The 15801-nt window shown below is 41.5% G+C and overlaps 1 protein-coding gene across 4 annotated transcripts in view; it reads left to right on the forward strand.

Moving 5' to 3' along the window:
- Positions 1–15801, forward strand: part of LOC140734775 (ELKS/Rab6-interacting/CAST family member 1-like) — a 766434-nt gene that overhangs the window by 129010 nt on the left and 621623 nt on the right. For all 4 annotated transcript variants that reach the window (XM_073059261.1, XM_073059262.1, XM_073059263.1 and 1 more), the window contains one exon: positions 11588–11725. In XM_073059261.1, coding sequence (XP_072915362.1) covers positions 11588–11725 — 138 coding nt within the window. The remainder of the gene's footprint in view (positions 1–11587; positions 11726–15801) is intronic.

Raw genomic sequence — 15801 nt, forward strand, 5'->3', positions numbered from 1 at the left:
AATAATCTTATATGTTTCAATCAGATCCCCTCTCATCCTTCTAAATTCCAGTGTATACAAGCCCAGTCGCTCCAATCTTTCAACATATGACAGTCCCACCATTCCGGGAATTAACCTTGTGAACCTACGCTGCACTCCCTCAATAGCAAGAATGTCCTTCTTCAAATTTGGAGACCAAAACTGCACACAATACTCCAGGTGGGGTCTCACCAGGGCCCTGTACAGCTGCAGAAGGACCTCTTTACTCCTATACTCAATTCCTCTTGTTATAAAAGCCAGCATGCCATTAGCTTTCTTCACTGCCTGCTGTACCTGCACGCTTGCTTTCATTGACTGATGTACAAGAACACCTAGATCTCGTTGTACTTCCCCTTTTCCTAACTTGACTCCATTTAGATAGTAATCTGCCTTCCTGTTCTTGCCACCAAAGTGGATAATCTCACATTTATCCACATTAAACTGCATCTGCCATACGTTTGCCCACTCACCCAACCTGTCCAAGTCACCCTGCATTCTCATAACATCCTTCTGACATTTCACATTGCCACCCAGCTTTGTGTCATCAGCAAATTTGCTAATGTTACTTTTAATCCCTTCATCTAAATCATTAATGTATATTGTAAACAGCTGCAGTCCCAGCACCGAACCTTGCGGTACCCCACTGGTCACAGCCTGCCATTCCGAAAGGGACCTGTTAATCACTACTCTTTGTTTCCTGTCAGCCAGCCAATTTTCAATCTATGTCAGTACTCTGCCCCCAATACCATGTGCCCTAATTTTGCCCACTAATCTCCTATGTGGGACTTTATCAAAAGCTTTCTGGAAGTCCAGGTACACTACATCCACTGGCTCTCCCTTGTCCATTTTCATAGTTACATCCTCAAAAAACTCCAGAAGATTAGTCAAGCATGATTTTCCCTTCATAAATCCACGCTGACTCGGACTGATCCTTCTACTGCTATCCAAATGTGTCGTAATTTCCTCTTTTATAATTGACTCCAGCATCTTTCCCACCACTGACGTCAGGCTAACCGGTCTATAATTTCCTGTTTTCTCTCTCCCTCCTTTCCTGAAAAGTGGGACAACATTAGCCACCCTCCAATCAGCAGGAACTGTTCCTGAATCTATAGAACATTGGAAAATGATTACCAATGCATCCACGATTTCTAGAGCCACCTCTTTAAGTACCCTGCGATGCAGACCATCAGGTCCCGGGGACTTAACAGCCTTCAGACTGAACAGTCTATCCAACACTGTTTCTTGCCTAATATAAATTTCCTGTAGTTCATCCTTTACCCTAGTTCCTTTGGCCACTATTACATCTAGGAGATTGTTTGTGTCTTCCCTAGTGAAGACAGATCCAAAGTACCTGTTCAACTCATCTGCCATTTCCTTGTTCCCCATAATAAATTCACCCGTTTCTGTCTTCATGGCACAATTTTGGTCTTAACTATTTTTTTGCTATTCACATACCTAAAGAAGCTTTTACTATCCTCCTTTATATTCTTGGCTAGTTTACCTTCGTACCTCATTTTTTCTTGGCGTATTGCCTTTTTTGTTATCTTCTGTTGCTCTTTAAAAGCTTCCCAGTCCTCCGGTTTCCCGCTCATCTTTGCTATGTTATACTTATTCTCTTTTATTTTTATACTGCCCTTTACTTCCCTTGTCAGCCATGGCCGTCCCTTACTCCCCTTTGGATCTTTCTTCCTCTTTGGAATGAACCGATCCTGCACCTTCTGCATTATTCCCAGAAATACCTGCCATTTTTGTTCCACTGTCTTCCCTGCTAGGGTATTGTTCCATTGAACTTTGGCCAGCTCCTCCCTCATAGCTCCATAGTTCCCTTTGTTCAACTGTAATACTGACACATCCGATTTTCCCTTCTCCTTCTCAAATTGTAGGTTAAAACATATAATATTATGATCACTACCTCCTAATGGTTCCTTTACCTCGAGGTCCCTGATCAAATCCGGTTCATTGCACAACACTAAATCTAGAATTGCCTTCTCCCTGGTAGGTTCCAGTACAAGCTGTTCTAAGAATCCATCTCGGAGGCACTCCACAAACTCCCTTTCTTGGGGTCCAGTACCGTTCTGATTCTCCCAGTCTACCTGCATATTGAAATCCCCCATGACAGCCTTTGTGACATGTCAATTTTAACTCTTCATTCAACTTACACCCTACATCCAGACTGCTGTTTGCGGGCCTGTAGATAACTCCCATTACGGTCTTTCTACCCTTAGAATTTCTCAGTTCTATCCATACTGACTCTGCATCCCGGGTTTTATAGTTCTTATAGCATTCCCATTTTTCCACATAAAATGAAATTGTAGTGATCATCCACAACTAATTGCATGGCTTGATTTCAGGATGATTGTTCTTTGTTCTCCTTGATTGGTGGGGGTTTTCTAGTAGGGGGAAAACTCTGAACTGAAATAATGATCTTTTAAGGTCAGAGTTGTCGATATTATTGCTAACAAACTCAATCATGGCGAAAATATGCAATGACCAAATACATCTGTAAAAGTGTAATTCTATCTGCACCTGCTAATATCATGTATTGAACAGTATCTCTGTTTAGAACTTATGAAAACACGTCATTAGATTTTAAGCTTGTGCTAATCTTACCTCTGCTAATGACAAGCTGGATATTTTTAGATACATGAATTTGATTATACAAACCAAAAAATATCTCTATTGTTCTAGTTTGTTTTGATGATAAAGGATTTCTCGTCATTTAACAGCTTAGGATTTCTGAACTTCCAGCCTACCATATGTATAATATTAGGAAAGTAAAAGCATTTTAAATACTGCATACATACTTTGATAATAAAATGAACCTTTGAATGTAATTGACATGTATTGAAAGTCCTACAGTGATTGTTCACATTTGACGATTGGAATTTGTGTGAAGCAGGGAAGCTTAATATTGTTAAAAGAGGCTACATCTGATTTAGATGAAAAGTGCTATAACATTAATACCTTTTTTTAATCACATCTGCTACTTTGCAGAACTGCTGGATTTTTCCCATGCCTGCATTCTTTTAAATTAAACCATAGCATTTACTGCCTATTGTACATGAGCACAATACAGTAGTATGAAAAAACATGGCCTTGGGCAAGTCTGTTCAAACTCAAATAGTTTCCAGTTAAATCCACTGGCATGTGTTGAGTCAGTGTTCAGTTCTGTATTTTTTTTTCCTCTGTCTACTATTTTAGAAAAAATTGAATGCATTACATAAGTCATTGTCATTGATTAATACCACTGTTTGCAACTGAGCAAATGTAGAGCAATGAAAGTCTGACTATATCATTGCGATTACCGTGGTCCTTTTCCATTCATAGAAGCAATTCGATGATGGCATCAAATGAATTTCAAGTTGGGACATAACAGGAACAAAATCTGTTTTTCACTTTCCACTAAAGTATACTCAGCTTTATGTAAATAGCTTCAGAAAATTATGTGTGTTTCCTTAAACCGAGCAATCTTATAAGCATATCCTTGTGGGTTGATGAGTTCACTCACACCTAAGCGAGTGCCTGCAATATTTTGGGGAAATGCTGGCATTTCTGCCACCAAATTCAGGATTCCTGTGTGTGTGTGTGTGTGTGCATTAATGTAGAATTTTTGAATGTTCTGAATGTTCTTTGCTCATATTTCCCTCATTTACTTCTGTGTTTCTCTGGGGTACTTGGCTGAGAAACCGGAACCATTTGGACATCAAGAAAGGAGATCCTCATTATTTACTTAAGAATTTTTTACAAGTGACTAAGATAAATTTTAGGTAATTTTTATTTAATTGATTTTAATTAAATCTTTGATTTTAATTGTGTTAATTTAATATCATTTCAAAACAAATTTTGATTTTAATCACCTTTGAATATTTTTTAAGTCAACAAAATCTGTGGATTTCAAAGTTCAAAGTAAATTCATTTTTAAATTACATATATGTCATCATATACAACCCTGAGATTTCATTTTCTTGCAAACATACACAGTAAATCCAAGAAACACAATAAAATCAATGAAAGATTGCACCCAGCAGTACTGACAAACAACAAATGTGCAAAGAATGACAAACTGTGCATATACAAAGGGGAATAAATAAATATCAAGAACATAAGATGAAGAATTCTTGCAAGTTAGGCTATAGGTTGTGGGAACAGTTCAGTGATGGGGTGACTGAAGTTATCCCCTCTGGTTCAAGAGCCTGATGATGGTTGAGAGTTTATGGCTAATCCTGAACCTAATGGTTTGGGTCTTGAAGCTCCTACACCACCTTCCTGATGGTAGCAGTGAGGAGAGAGCATAGTCTGGGTGGTGGGGTGTCTTTGATGGATGTTGCTTTTCCTGCGACAGCGCTCCATGTAGATATGCGCAGTGGTGGGAAGGGCTTTACCTCTGATGGACTGAGCTATATCCAATACTTTCTGTAGAATTTTCCATTCAAAGGCATTGGTGTTTCAGTAGTCGGTCAATATACCCTACACCCTATAGAAGTTTGACCAAGTTTTAGATGTCATGCCGAATCATCACAAACTCCTGAGGAAGTAGAGACACTGCTGTCCTTTCTTTGTGATGGCAGATACGTGTTGGGCCCAGACCAGCTTCTCTGAAATGATAATACCGAGGAATTTAAAGTTGCTGACCCTCTCCAACTCCAATCCCTCGATGAGGACTGCCTCATGGACCTTTGGTTTCCTCTGTAATCAGCTTCTTACTCTTGCTGACATTGAGTGAGAAGTTGTTGTGGCACCACTCAGTCAGATTTTCAATCTCCCATCTATATGCTGACTCATCACCACCTTTGATTCAGCCAGTGACAGTGGTGTACTCAACAATCCTAACTATGACATTGCAGCTGTGCTTAACCTCACAGTCACAAGTCTATGACTGTGAGTAGAATTAGCACATCTGGCCCATTGAGTCTTCTCTACTGTTTCATTGTGGCTGATCCAATATTTCCTCTCAGTCCCAATCTCTTGCCTTCTCCCTGTATCCTTTCATGCCCTGACCAATCAAAAATTCATCAACATTTGCCTTAAATGTACGTAGAGACTTGGCCTCCACAACTGCCTGTGCCAAAGAATTCCACAGATTTACCACTCTCTGGCTAAAGAAATTCCTCCTCATCTCCATTCTAAAAGGACGCCCCCTCTATTTTGAGGCTGTGCCCTCTGATCGAAGACACTCCAGCACAGGAAACATCCTTTCCATATCCAGTCTATCAAGGCCTTTCACCTTTCGTCAGGTTTCAATGAGGTTACCATTGACTCTTCTGAATTCTGATAACTACAGACCCAAAGCCATCAAACGCTCTTCATATGACAAGCCGTTTAATCTTGGAAACATTTTTGTGAACCTCCTTTGATATATCTCCAGTTTCAGCTCATCCTTTCTAAGATAAGAGACCCAAACCTGCCCACAGTACTCTAAGTGAGGCCTCACCAGTACTTTATGAAATCTCAACATTACATCCTTGCTTTTATATTCTAGTCCACTTGAAATGAAAGCTAACATCACATTTGCCTTCCTCATCACAGACTCAACCTGCAAATTAACCTTTGGGGAACCAAGTCCCTCTGCACCTCAGATTTTTGTATTTTCTCTCCGTCTAGAGAATAGTCAGCCCTTTCATTTCTTGTACTAAAATGCATGACCCTACACTTCCCAATACTGTATTCCATCTGCCACTTCTTTGCCCATTCTCCTAATCTGTCTCAGTCCTTCAGTAGCCTCTCTACTTCCTCAAGACAATCTGCCCCTATGCCTGTCTTTATATTGTCTGCAAACTTTGCAACGAAGCCATCAATTCATCTAAATCATTGACATCAATGTAAAAGTAATTGGTCCCAACACAGACCCCTGTGGAACACCACTGTCAGCGGCAGCATGTCAGAAAAGACTCCCTTTATTCCCACTCTTTGTCTCCTGCTAATGAGCCACAACTTTACCCATGCTAAAGCCTTTCCTGTAATACCATAGGCTCATAGATTGTTCAGCAGCCTTGTGTGTGACACCTTGTCAAAGGCCTTCTGGAAAATCTTAAGTACACAACATCAGCCAAATTCTCTTTTGTCCATCCTGCTTGTTATTTCTTCAAAGAAATCCGAAGGATTTGTCAGGCAAGATTTTCCCTTGAGGAAACCATGCTGACTACGGCCTATTTTACCATGTACCTTAAAGTACCCCGAAACCACATCCTTAACAATCAACTCCAACATCTTCCCAACCACTAAGGTCAGACTAACTGCATATAATATCCTTTTTCTGCCACTTTTTTCTGCCCTTTTTGAAGAGTAGAGTGATACTTGCTATTCTCTAGTCTTCTGAAACCATTCCAGAATCTAACGGAATTCTTGAATGATCATTACTAATTCCTCCACAGTCTCTTTAGTCACCTCTCCCAGAACCCAGGGTGTACACCATCTGGTCCAGGTGACTTATCTACTTTCAGCTTTCTCAGTTTCCCAAGAACCTTCTCTCTAGTAATGGTAACTTCACCCACTTCATGACCTCTGACACCTAGAACTTCCATTAAACTGCTAGTGTCCTCCACATGAAGACTGATGCAAAATTCTTGTTCAAATCATCCACCATTTCCTTGTACCCCATTATTACCAGCATTGCTTTTCAGCTGTCCAATATCCACTTTTGCCTCTCTTTTACACTTTGTGTATCTGAATAAACTTTTGGTATCCTCGTTAATATTATTGGCTAGCTTTTGTTTGTATTCCATCTTTATCCTTGTGACTTATTATAGTTTCCTTCTGCTGTTATTTGAAAGTTCCCCAAATCCCCTAATTTCTCACAAATTTTTGCTCTATTATATGCCCTCTCTTGGGCTTTTATGTTGGCTTTGACTTCCCTTGTTTGCTATGGTTGTGTCATCTTGTCTTTAGAATTCATCTTCGTCTTTGGAATGTATATATCCAGTTCCTTCTGAATTGCTTTCAGAAATTCCAGCCATTGCTGCTTTGCCATCATCCCTGCCAGAGTAATTTTCCAATCAATTTTGGCCAAATTCTCTCTTATGCCTCTGTAACTTCCTTTACTCCACTGTATTATTGCTACATCTGACTTTAGCTGCTTCTTCTGATATTTCCAGGTGAGTTCAATCATATTATTATCAATTAATCCTAAGGGTTCTTTTAGCATAAGATCTAATCAGTTCAAATTCATTGCACTGCACCCAGTCCTGAATATTGGGTCAACAAAGAGCTGCTCTTACAAGCCATCTCGTAGACATTCTAGAAATTCTGCCTCTTGGAATCCTGCACCAACCAATTTTTCCCAAGCTACCTGCTTATTGAAATCCGCTATGACTATTGTAATGTTGCCCTTTTGCATGCATTTTCTATCTCCCATTTTAACTTGTAAGCCACATCCTAACTACTGTTTGGAGGTCTGTATATAATTCCCATTAGGATCTTTTTACCCTTGCATTTTCTGAGCTTTATCCACAATAACTTAACATCTTCTGACCTTGTATCATCTGTTTCTAATGATTTGATTTCATTTTTTTTTAAACCAACAGAGCCACACCACCCCCTGTGCCTTCCTGTCTGTCATTTCAGTACAATGTATATTCTTGGCCATTAAGCTCCAAGCTATAATTTTCTTTCAGTTATGATTCAGTCTTGACAATTTCTAACTGGGCTACAAGTTCATTTATTTTATTCTGTATAGTGTGTGCATTCAAATATGACACCTTTAGTCCTGTATTCACCTTTTTTGATTTTGTCTGCCTTTTGCGTTGCAACATATCTAGTTGACTGCAATTTTGCGCCATCATCAGCCTCTCCTTGCTTGGGGTCACACTACATATTGTCTCTGTTTGTAAACCAGCTACCTCATCTTCCGCACTATCACTTCGATTCACATCCCCTTGGCAAATTAGTTTAAAACAATCCAAACATCTCTAGCCAATCTGCCCACAAGTATATTGGTTACCTCAGGTTGAAATATAACCTGTCCCTTTTGTACAAGTCAAACCTTTCCCAGAAGAAATTACAATGATCCATAAATCTGAACTTCTTCCTGCACCAGTTCCTCAGCCATGCATTCACCTGCCTAATCATCCTATTCTTACCCTCAGTGGTGTATAGTACATGGAGCGATTCAGGACAACCCTGGAGGTCCCATTTTTCAGTTTTCTCCCTCGCTCACTAGAAATTTCTCTTCAGGAAGCCTCACCTTGTCTACCTATGTCATCGGTGCCAATATGTATGAAAATTTCTGGCTGCTCACCCTCTCCTTTCGAGAATGCCATGGACACAATCCAAGACATCCCTCATCCTGGCACCAGGGAGACAACATACTAACTGGGTGTTGCTACTGCACCCACAGAATCTTGTCTCTGTTTCTCTGACTAAGAAAATCTCCTATCAACACTGCAGTCCTCTATACCCCTCTGTTCTGAGTTGCAGCATCAGACAGTGCAAGACACTATGGCTCCCCTCTGCTAGGTCATCTCCTTCAATAGTATCTAAAGTTAACCTCACTCCACTTGGGATAGGGTTCCCCTTGTCCTCTCCTACCACCCCACCAGCCTCCGGGTCAAATATATAATTCTCCATAACTTCCGCCACCTCCAACGGGATCCCACTACCAAGCACATCTTTCCCTCCCCCCCCCCCCCCCGCTTTCCACAGGGATCACTCCCTACACGACTCCCTTGTCCATTCGTTCCCCCCCCCCCCCCCCAATCCCTTCCCACCGATCTCCCTCCTGGCACTTATCCTTGCAAGCGGAACAAGTGCTACACCTGCCCTTACGCTTCCTCCCTCACCACCATTCAGGGCCCCAGACAGTCCTTCCAGGTGAGGAGACACTTCACCTGTGAGTCGGCTGGTGTGGTATACTGCATCCAGTGCTCCCGGTGTGGCCTTTTATATATTGGTGAGACCCGACGTGGACTGGGAGACCATTTTGCTGAACACCTACGCTCTGTCTGCCAGAGAAAGCAGGATCTCCCAGTGGCCACACATTTTAATTCCACATCCCATTCCCATTCTGATATGTCTATCCATGGCCTCCTCTACTGTCAAGATGAAGTTACACTCAGGTTGGAGGAACAGCACCTTATATACCGGCTGGGTAGCCTCCAACCTGATGGCATGAACATTGACTTCTCTAACTTCCGTTAATGCCCCTCCTCCCCTTCTTACCCCATCCCTGATATATTTAATTTTTTCCCCCTCCTCGTTTTTTTCTCTCTCTCTGCCCATCACTTTGCCTGTTCTCCATCTCCCTCCGGTACTCCCCTCCCTCTTTCTTTCTCCCTAGGCCTCCCGTCCTATGATCTTTTCCCTTTTCCAGCTCTGTATCCCTTTTGCCAATCACCTTTCCAGCTCTTAGCTTCACCCCACCCCCTCCTGTCTTCTCCTATCATTTCGGATTTCCCCCTCCCCCTCCTACTTTCAAATCTCTTACTATCTTTCCTTTCAGTTGGTCCTGACGAAGGGTCTCAGCCCGAAACGTCGACAGTACTTCTTCTTATAGATGCTGCCTGGCCTGCTGCATTCCACCGGCATTTTGTGTGTGTTGCTTGAATTTCCAGCATCTGCAGATTTCCTCGTGTTTGAGCTCTCAGGGATTTCATTTTTATTTGAAACAATGACTTCGACATTGAGGTGCCTAGTATTGTTCTAGTTTAGGTGATTCAAGGTATGATTATTGTGTATTAACTTTTAAAACTCTTTTTGCTACATTCTGTTTACCTAGAGATTTTTAGAAAGTGGGAGTTTGTAAATAATAATAATAATATGAGGAACCTGAAAACTAGGGTATGCAAGCAGTTTAGAGATTGAGCATCTTCAAACTATCCAGGTTGGTCAGACTGACTACTCATTTTATCTGGTACTGTTATAAAGATGGAAATCCATAAAAAGAAGCAAAAGGTATAGAAATTCATGTTGATTAAGTTGAAGCAGGATATTTGCAGCAGGTACTCGTATTTGAATCTCCATTGATAGATTAAATGGTTTGTGTACCACTTCCTTTGATCTAAAGATAAATGTTTATACTAGTAGTCCGGATAGATGGGGCTCATCGGCCAGAGTTGGCAGCTCATCTAGATAAAGGAAGATTCTGAACTCAAGCCTCTGTTGCCTTCTGGATACCTATTCATAGGGATGGCTTTGGAAGTAAACCGCAAAGAGATATCTAGAGCTTGAATCCCTAAGTAGTCCTCTGCTGAGTTCAACATTGATTGGCAATTCCTGTGACATTGCTGGTGCCAAACTGTATTCGCCTCTGCTGTTCCCTTGGGTTCATCAGATGTGTGGAGAGGGGGTGCTAGCTATGTGGGAAATGACATGTTCTCCATATCATACTGGCTTGCGTAGCACATAGACAGCCAGGATGCAACATCCGTGGTCAACCCCGACCAATGGATCCCTCTCGCCCATTGTATGTCAATGTCAGGATAGAGACTAAGACAATCCAAGTGATGCAAATATTAGTGCTAGCTAAGGGTAGGTGGTAAATCTATATTGATCATAGTTGATTTATCAGGGACAGTGTAAATAGAGACGATTTTAGCAAAACTCAGTCAGCGCCAGGAGGAACCAAACAAAGTTCTGGAACTGTGATGTAGGCCAACTGTTGCTGGGAAATATAAAGTAAAAAGAAAAGTAAAAAAACTGAAAAACTGAAGTTAAAAGAAAAAAAGCCACTCATTAGGTCAGGTAGCATCTGCGGAGAGTGTTAATAACATGGAATATGTGAAATAGAAGCAAGTGTAAGTCATCTGGCCTATAGAACCAGTTCTGCTGTTCAGTAAGATCATGGCTGATCTGGCCAAGGACTCAACTCCATCTACTTGCCTTTTCTCCTTAACTTTTAATCCCCCTATTGTTCAAAAAATATATCTCACTGTGTCTTAAAAATATTTAATGAAGTAGCCTCTGGGCCAAGAATCACCCTTCCCTGGGAAAAGCAGTTCCTCCTCATATGTGTTAAATTTACTCCTGTAGTTCATAATGGAAACAATTTTCCTGCCTCTCTTAACTATCCCTTTTGAAATTTAGTGTCTGTAAGATCCCCTTTCATTCTTCGGAATTGCAGTGGGTTTAGTCCCAAGCAACTCAATCTCTCAGCTAAAAGAGTTTGTTGCAGGTGGTTGTTTTTTTAACATTTGAACTGGCCAGCTTGTAAACAGGATAGGCTAGTAATCTGAATTTGAATTCAGTCCTGTGGGTTCCATATACTTGGTCCAGAGATGAGGTGTTGTTTCTCAAGATTCTTTCTGTACTGTGGAACAGATTTGGAGGCAAGTCATAGATGTCAGAATAGAAGTGGGGTGGAGAATTAAAATGATGGGTTGCTGGAAGGCTCAAGGTAACTTGAAGATTGAATGGAGGTGTTCACAAAGCATTCTACCAATCTGTGGTCAACATTTGATTTTTCCAGTGTAACTGAGACCACGTTGTAACAGTTGAATGCTATATTTTAAATTGGAGATAATTCAGCTGGGAAGGACAGTTTGGGTTGTTGAATGGTGAAATATAGGTTTCACTGAAATTCATTAAATATCTTGTCTATTCTCCTTCCCTGTTTAATCTGTGTTTTATTTGCTTGCAGATTGAGAATTTGCAGGAACAACTCAGGGATAAAGAAAGGCAAATGAATAGTTTAAAAGAGCGTGTAAAATCATTGCAGGCTGACACCACAAATACAGACACTGCCCTGACTACCCTAGAGGAAGCTCTTGGAGAGAAGGTGAGTTGTGTGTGTCTGAATCAGTACTGTTTGATATGAAAATTATTGTCAGTAATATGGGGATCATATTTTTTAACAAAAATGCATCTTTAATATTAGCAATGCTGGTGCTGACAAAGGTAAAATTGAATTTATTGTCATATGTATACCTAGAACATTCTATGCGCAGGATTTCACTGAAAAACTTAATTGCAGTAGCATCATAGGCAGATAGCATTGTATAATTGTATTCACAAGAAAAAATAATTAAACTTAACATCTACAGGAGTGCAATTAGAACCAAAACTGTCCATTTTAGTGCATTGGAGAGATGTATATTGACTAACTGAAGTAGCTTCAACCACTGAACTTGAATGATAATTAGACTTGACTAGGGTTTGTAAATTGGAAGTTTTGATTTACTGTATTCAACTCTATTTCCAGGATAGGCTTCATGTATGCTTGAGTGTTATGGTCAAATATTAGGATAGGTGACAGGATGTCTGAACAAGTGTTGGTCAGATAATGTTGCTACAATCTCAAAAACAGCTTTTATTATGGTTTAAAGAAATAATTGGAGCATTTTGATGAAGAAGGATTATATGATGTTAAAAAGTGCAGCATAGAAGAATTTGAATTGACTTTATTTCTTATATCCTTCACATACATGAGAAGTAAAAATGTTTTCGTTATGTTTCTGTCTAAATGTGCAATGTGCAATCATAGTAATTTATAATAATTTATAATAAATAGAATAATCAATGTAACATAGAAATACACTCAAATCAACGTGAGTTAATCAATCTGATGGCCTGGTGGAAGAAGCTGTCCTGGAGCCTGTTGCTCCTGGCTTTTATGCTGTAGTACACTTTCCTGGATGGTAGCAGCTGGAATAGATTGTGGATGGGGTGACTCGGGTCCCCAATAATCCTTCGGGCCCTTTTCTCACACCTGTCTTTGCAAACGTCCTGAATCATGGGAAGTTCACAACTACAGATGCGCTTGGGCTGTCTGCACCACTCTCTGCAGAATCCTGCGATTAGGGGAGATACAGTTCCCATACCAGACTGTGATGCAGCCTGTCAGGATGCTCTCAATTGTGCCCCTGCAGAAAGTTACTGGGATTTGGGGGCCCATACCAAACTTCCTCAACTGTCTGAGGTGAAAGAGGCGCTGTTGTGCCTTTTTCACCACACAGCTGGTGTGTACAGACCACTGAGTCCTCGGTGATGTGGATGCCGAGGAACTTAAGACTACTTACCCTCTCACCCCCAGATCCATTGATGTCAATAGGGGTTAGCCAATCTCCATTCCTCCTGTAATCCACAACCAGCTCCTTTGTTTTTGAGAAATTGAGGGAGAGGTTGTTTTCTTCACACCAATGTGCAGAGAGATGACTCTTCCCTGTAGGCCACCTTGTTATTATTTGAGATTAGGCCAATCAATGTAGTGTCATTGGCAAATTTAATTAGCAGATTAGAGCTATGGTGACGCAGTCATCGGTATACAGGGAGTAAAGGAAGGGACTTGGTACACAGCTCTGAGGGGCTCTTGTGTTGAGAGTCAAGGGGAAGAGGTGAGGGAGCCCATTCTTACCACCTGCTGCTAATCTGACAGGAAGTCCAGGATCCATCTGCACAAGGCAGGGTCAAGGCTGAAGTCTCTGAGCTTCCTGTTGAACCTGGATGGAATTATGGTGTTGAATGCTAAACTGTAGCCCAAGAACAGCATTCTCACATGAGATTCCTCCTTCTCCAGATGTGTAAGGACAGTAATGTAGAGCAGTGGTTATTGCGTCGTCTGTCAATTGGTTGTGACAGTAGGCATATTGTAGGGAGTCCAGTGTGAGTGGTAGCATGCTGCAGATGTAATCCTTGACCAGCCTCTCAAAGCTTATTGAGATAAGTGCGACAGGACGCCAGTCGTTGTGAATCTTGACTCAATCTTGTCCCTGAATTGTTGTTTAGTAGCCTTGATAGCTTTACACAGATTGTAGCTGCTTTTCTTGAGCTCCTGCTGATTGCTGGCAATGTAAGCTCTGTCACGTGGTAAGCACTGGTCTCATGGAACTATTAATCCAGTGTTTCTGGTTTGGGAAGATCCTGACCAACTTCTGGGGGGTCAACATCATTGATGCACTTCCAGATGAAGCACGTGACTCCATCTGTGAACTTGGAGACATCCTCATCATGGAACACATTCCAGTCGATGTCATCGAAGCAGTCCTGCAGTATAAAATCACCAAAAGCAGGGTCGTAGAGTGATCTGACTTTGCAAAAGCTGGGCGAAGGAGAGCTTAGTAAGCATTGCGGAAGGGACTGTAGCAGTGGTCATGTGTGTTATCTTCATAAGTGCTCACCTGGGTGTGCTGCCAAAACTTCAGAGAGACTTTCATCAGCGGCGCTCGATTAAGATCACTGGTGACGATGAAAGCAGCCTCTGGGTGTGCAGTTTCCAGCATGTTGATGGTTTCGTACAGTTTCCTGAGAGCCAGGTCAGTATCAGCCTGTGATGGAATGTACACCGCTGTGATGATAACAACTGTGAACTCCCTAGGTAGCCAGTAGGGTCTGCACGGCAGCACCAGGTATTCCGGGTCTGGGGAGCGAAAGGATTTGAGGGCATTCACATTCTGGGGGTTGCACCAAGCATTGTTGACCATGAAGCATACCCCTCCTCCTTTACTCTTCCCAGAGAAGTTTTTTGACCTGTCTGCCCGGAACAGGAAGAACCCAGAGCACTCGATAGCGTGGTCCGGTATCTCCTCCATCAGCCAGGTCTCCGTGAAGCACAAAACATGATATTCCTTTGTTTCCTGCTGGTAGGAGATTCTGGCTCTCACTTCACACAGCTTGCTGTCCAGGGACTGAACGTTAGCCAGGAGTATGCTAGGGAGCGGCGGCCGATTAGCACGCCTTCTCCCTCTTTTCTGGCACTTTTTTCGAGGTAGTGGCGGTATAAGAGATGAGTCTCCCATGGATTGCACAAGCAGGGGTTCCCAGAAAGGCGGCAGGTAGTGGGTACATGCCGCCTTTCTGATGTTTAGAAGTGTCAATCTATCGTATCTGATGTGACTGTCAGCTACCTGAACAGAAAATGCTAAGAAAATTGTAGAAATTAGTAGTATACTCTAGATTTGGAACGGAGCTTGCAACACAGCCGCTGTAAGCGCCATCATCATTATTCTACTTTGATGTTTTGGAAAATATTTCTCCCTGCTACAGTGTGCAGCTGGTACAGCTGAGTGAAGTTCAGTAATGGAAAAATAATTGTAATCCAGTAAACAGCTAATTGTCATTCCTAAATGCTTTTGTAATATCAATTTGTTCTTTAAAGAATAGCTTAACCATTTACTTCTATATTTATATGCAATCATTAAGTGTACTGCTATTAATCTGTGGGAAGTAAGCACACAAGTTATGTGTTCGATGAGTGTTTGAACTATGACAATGGAATTAAATTTAGGGAAGAATAGATTCAAGTACATTGGATAAATGATAGAAAATTTGGAAGCATGTCTTAACTATGAGAGTTAATAAAATATCAAGGTTGTATATGATATACATACTTTGATAATAAATCTGAATTTAGAACATAAGAACAAATATTTTGTGTGCCAAGGTTCATAAATTCAACTGCATTCAGCTCACTCTGACCGGAAGGGCCTGGTGCTGGCATCGAGACTGTAAACAAAGATGGGGGAAGTGTGGAGGTCTATGTGCTAGGCTAAGGCTAAATGCACACTGGCCAGCGCTACCTAGCATCTTCCTCACCAATGTTCGGTCTCTGACAAACAAGCTGGACAAACTAAGGACTTGGGCCCTCATACAAAGAAGGCTTATGGATTGCTACGTCATGTTTTTTATGGAAACGTGGCTAAACAGTGATGTCCCAAGCAACGTGGTGGAACTGGAAGGGCGCACGGTCTTCAGGGCTGACAGAGCTGCAACAGTGACAGGTAAAAGTAGAGAAGGTGGTTTATGTATCTACGTGAATCGATCGTGGTGCACTAACTCTACCGTTGCTGACACTCATTGCTCTGATGATCTGGAATACCTGATTATTTAAGTGCAGACCTTTTTATCAACCACGAGAGT

The sequence above is a fragment of the Hemitrygon akajei genome, chromosome 10, assembly GCF_048418815.1.
Source record: "Hemitrygon akajei chromosome 10, sHemAka1.3, whole genome shotgun sequence".
NCBI lineage: Eukaryota > Metazoa > Chordata > Chondrichthyes > Myliobatiformes > Dasyatidae > Hemitrygon > Hemitrygon akajei.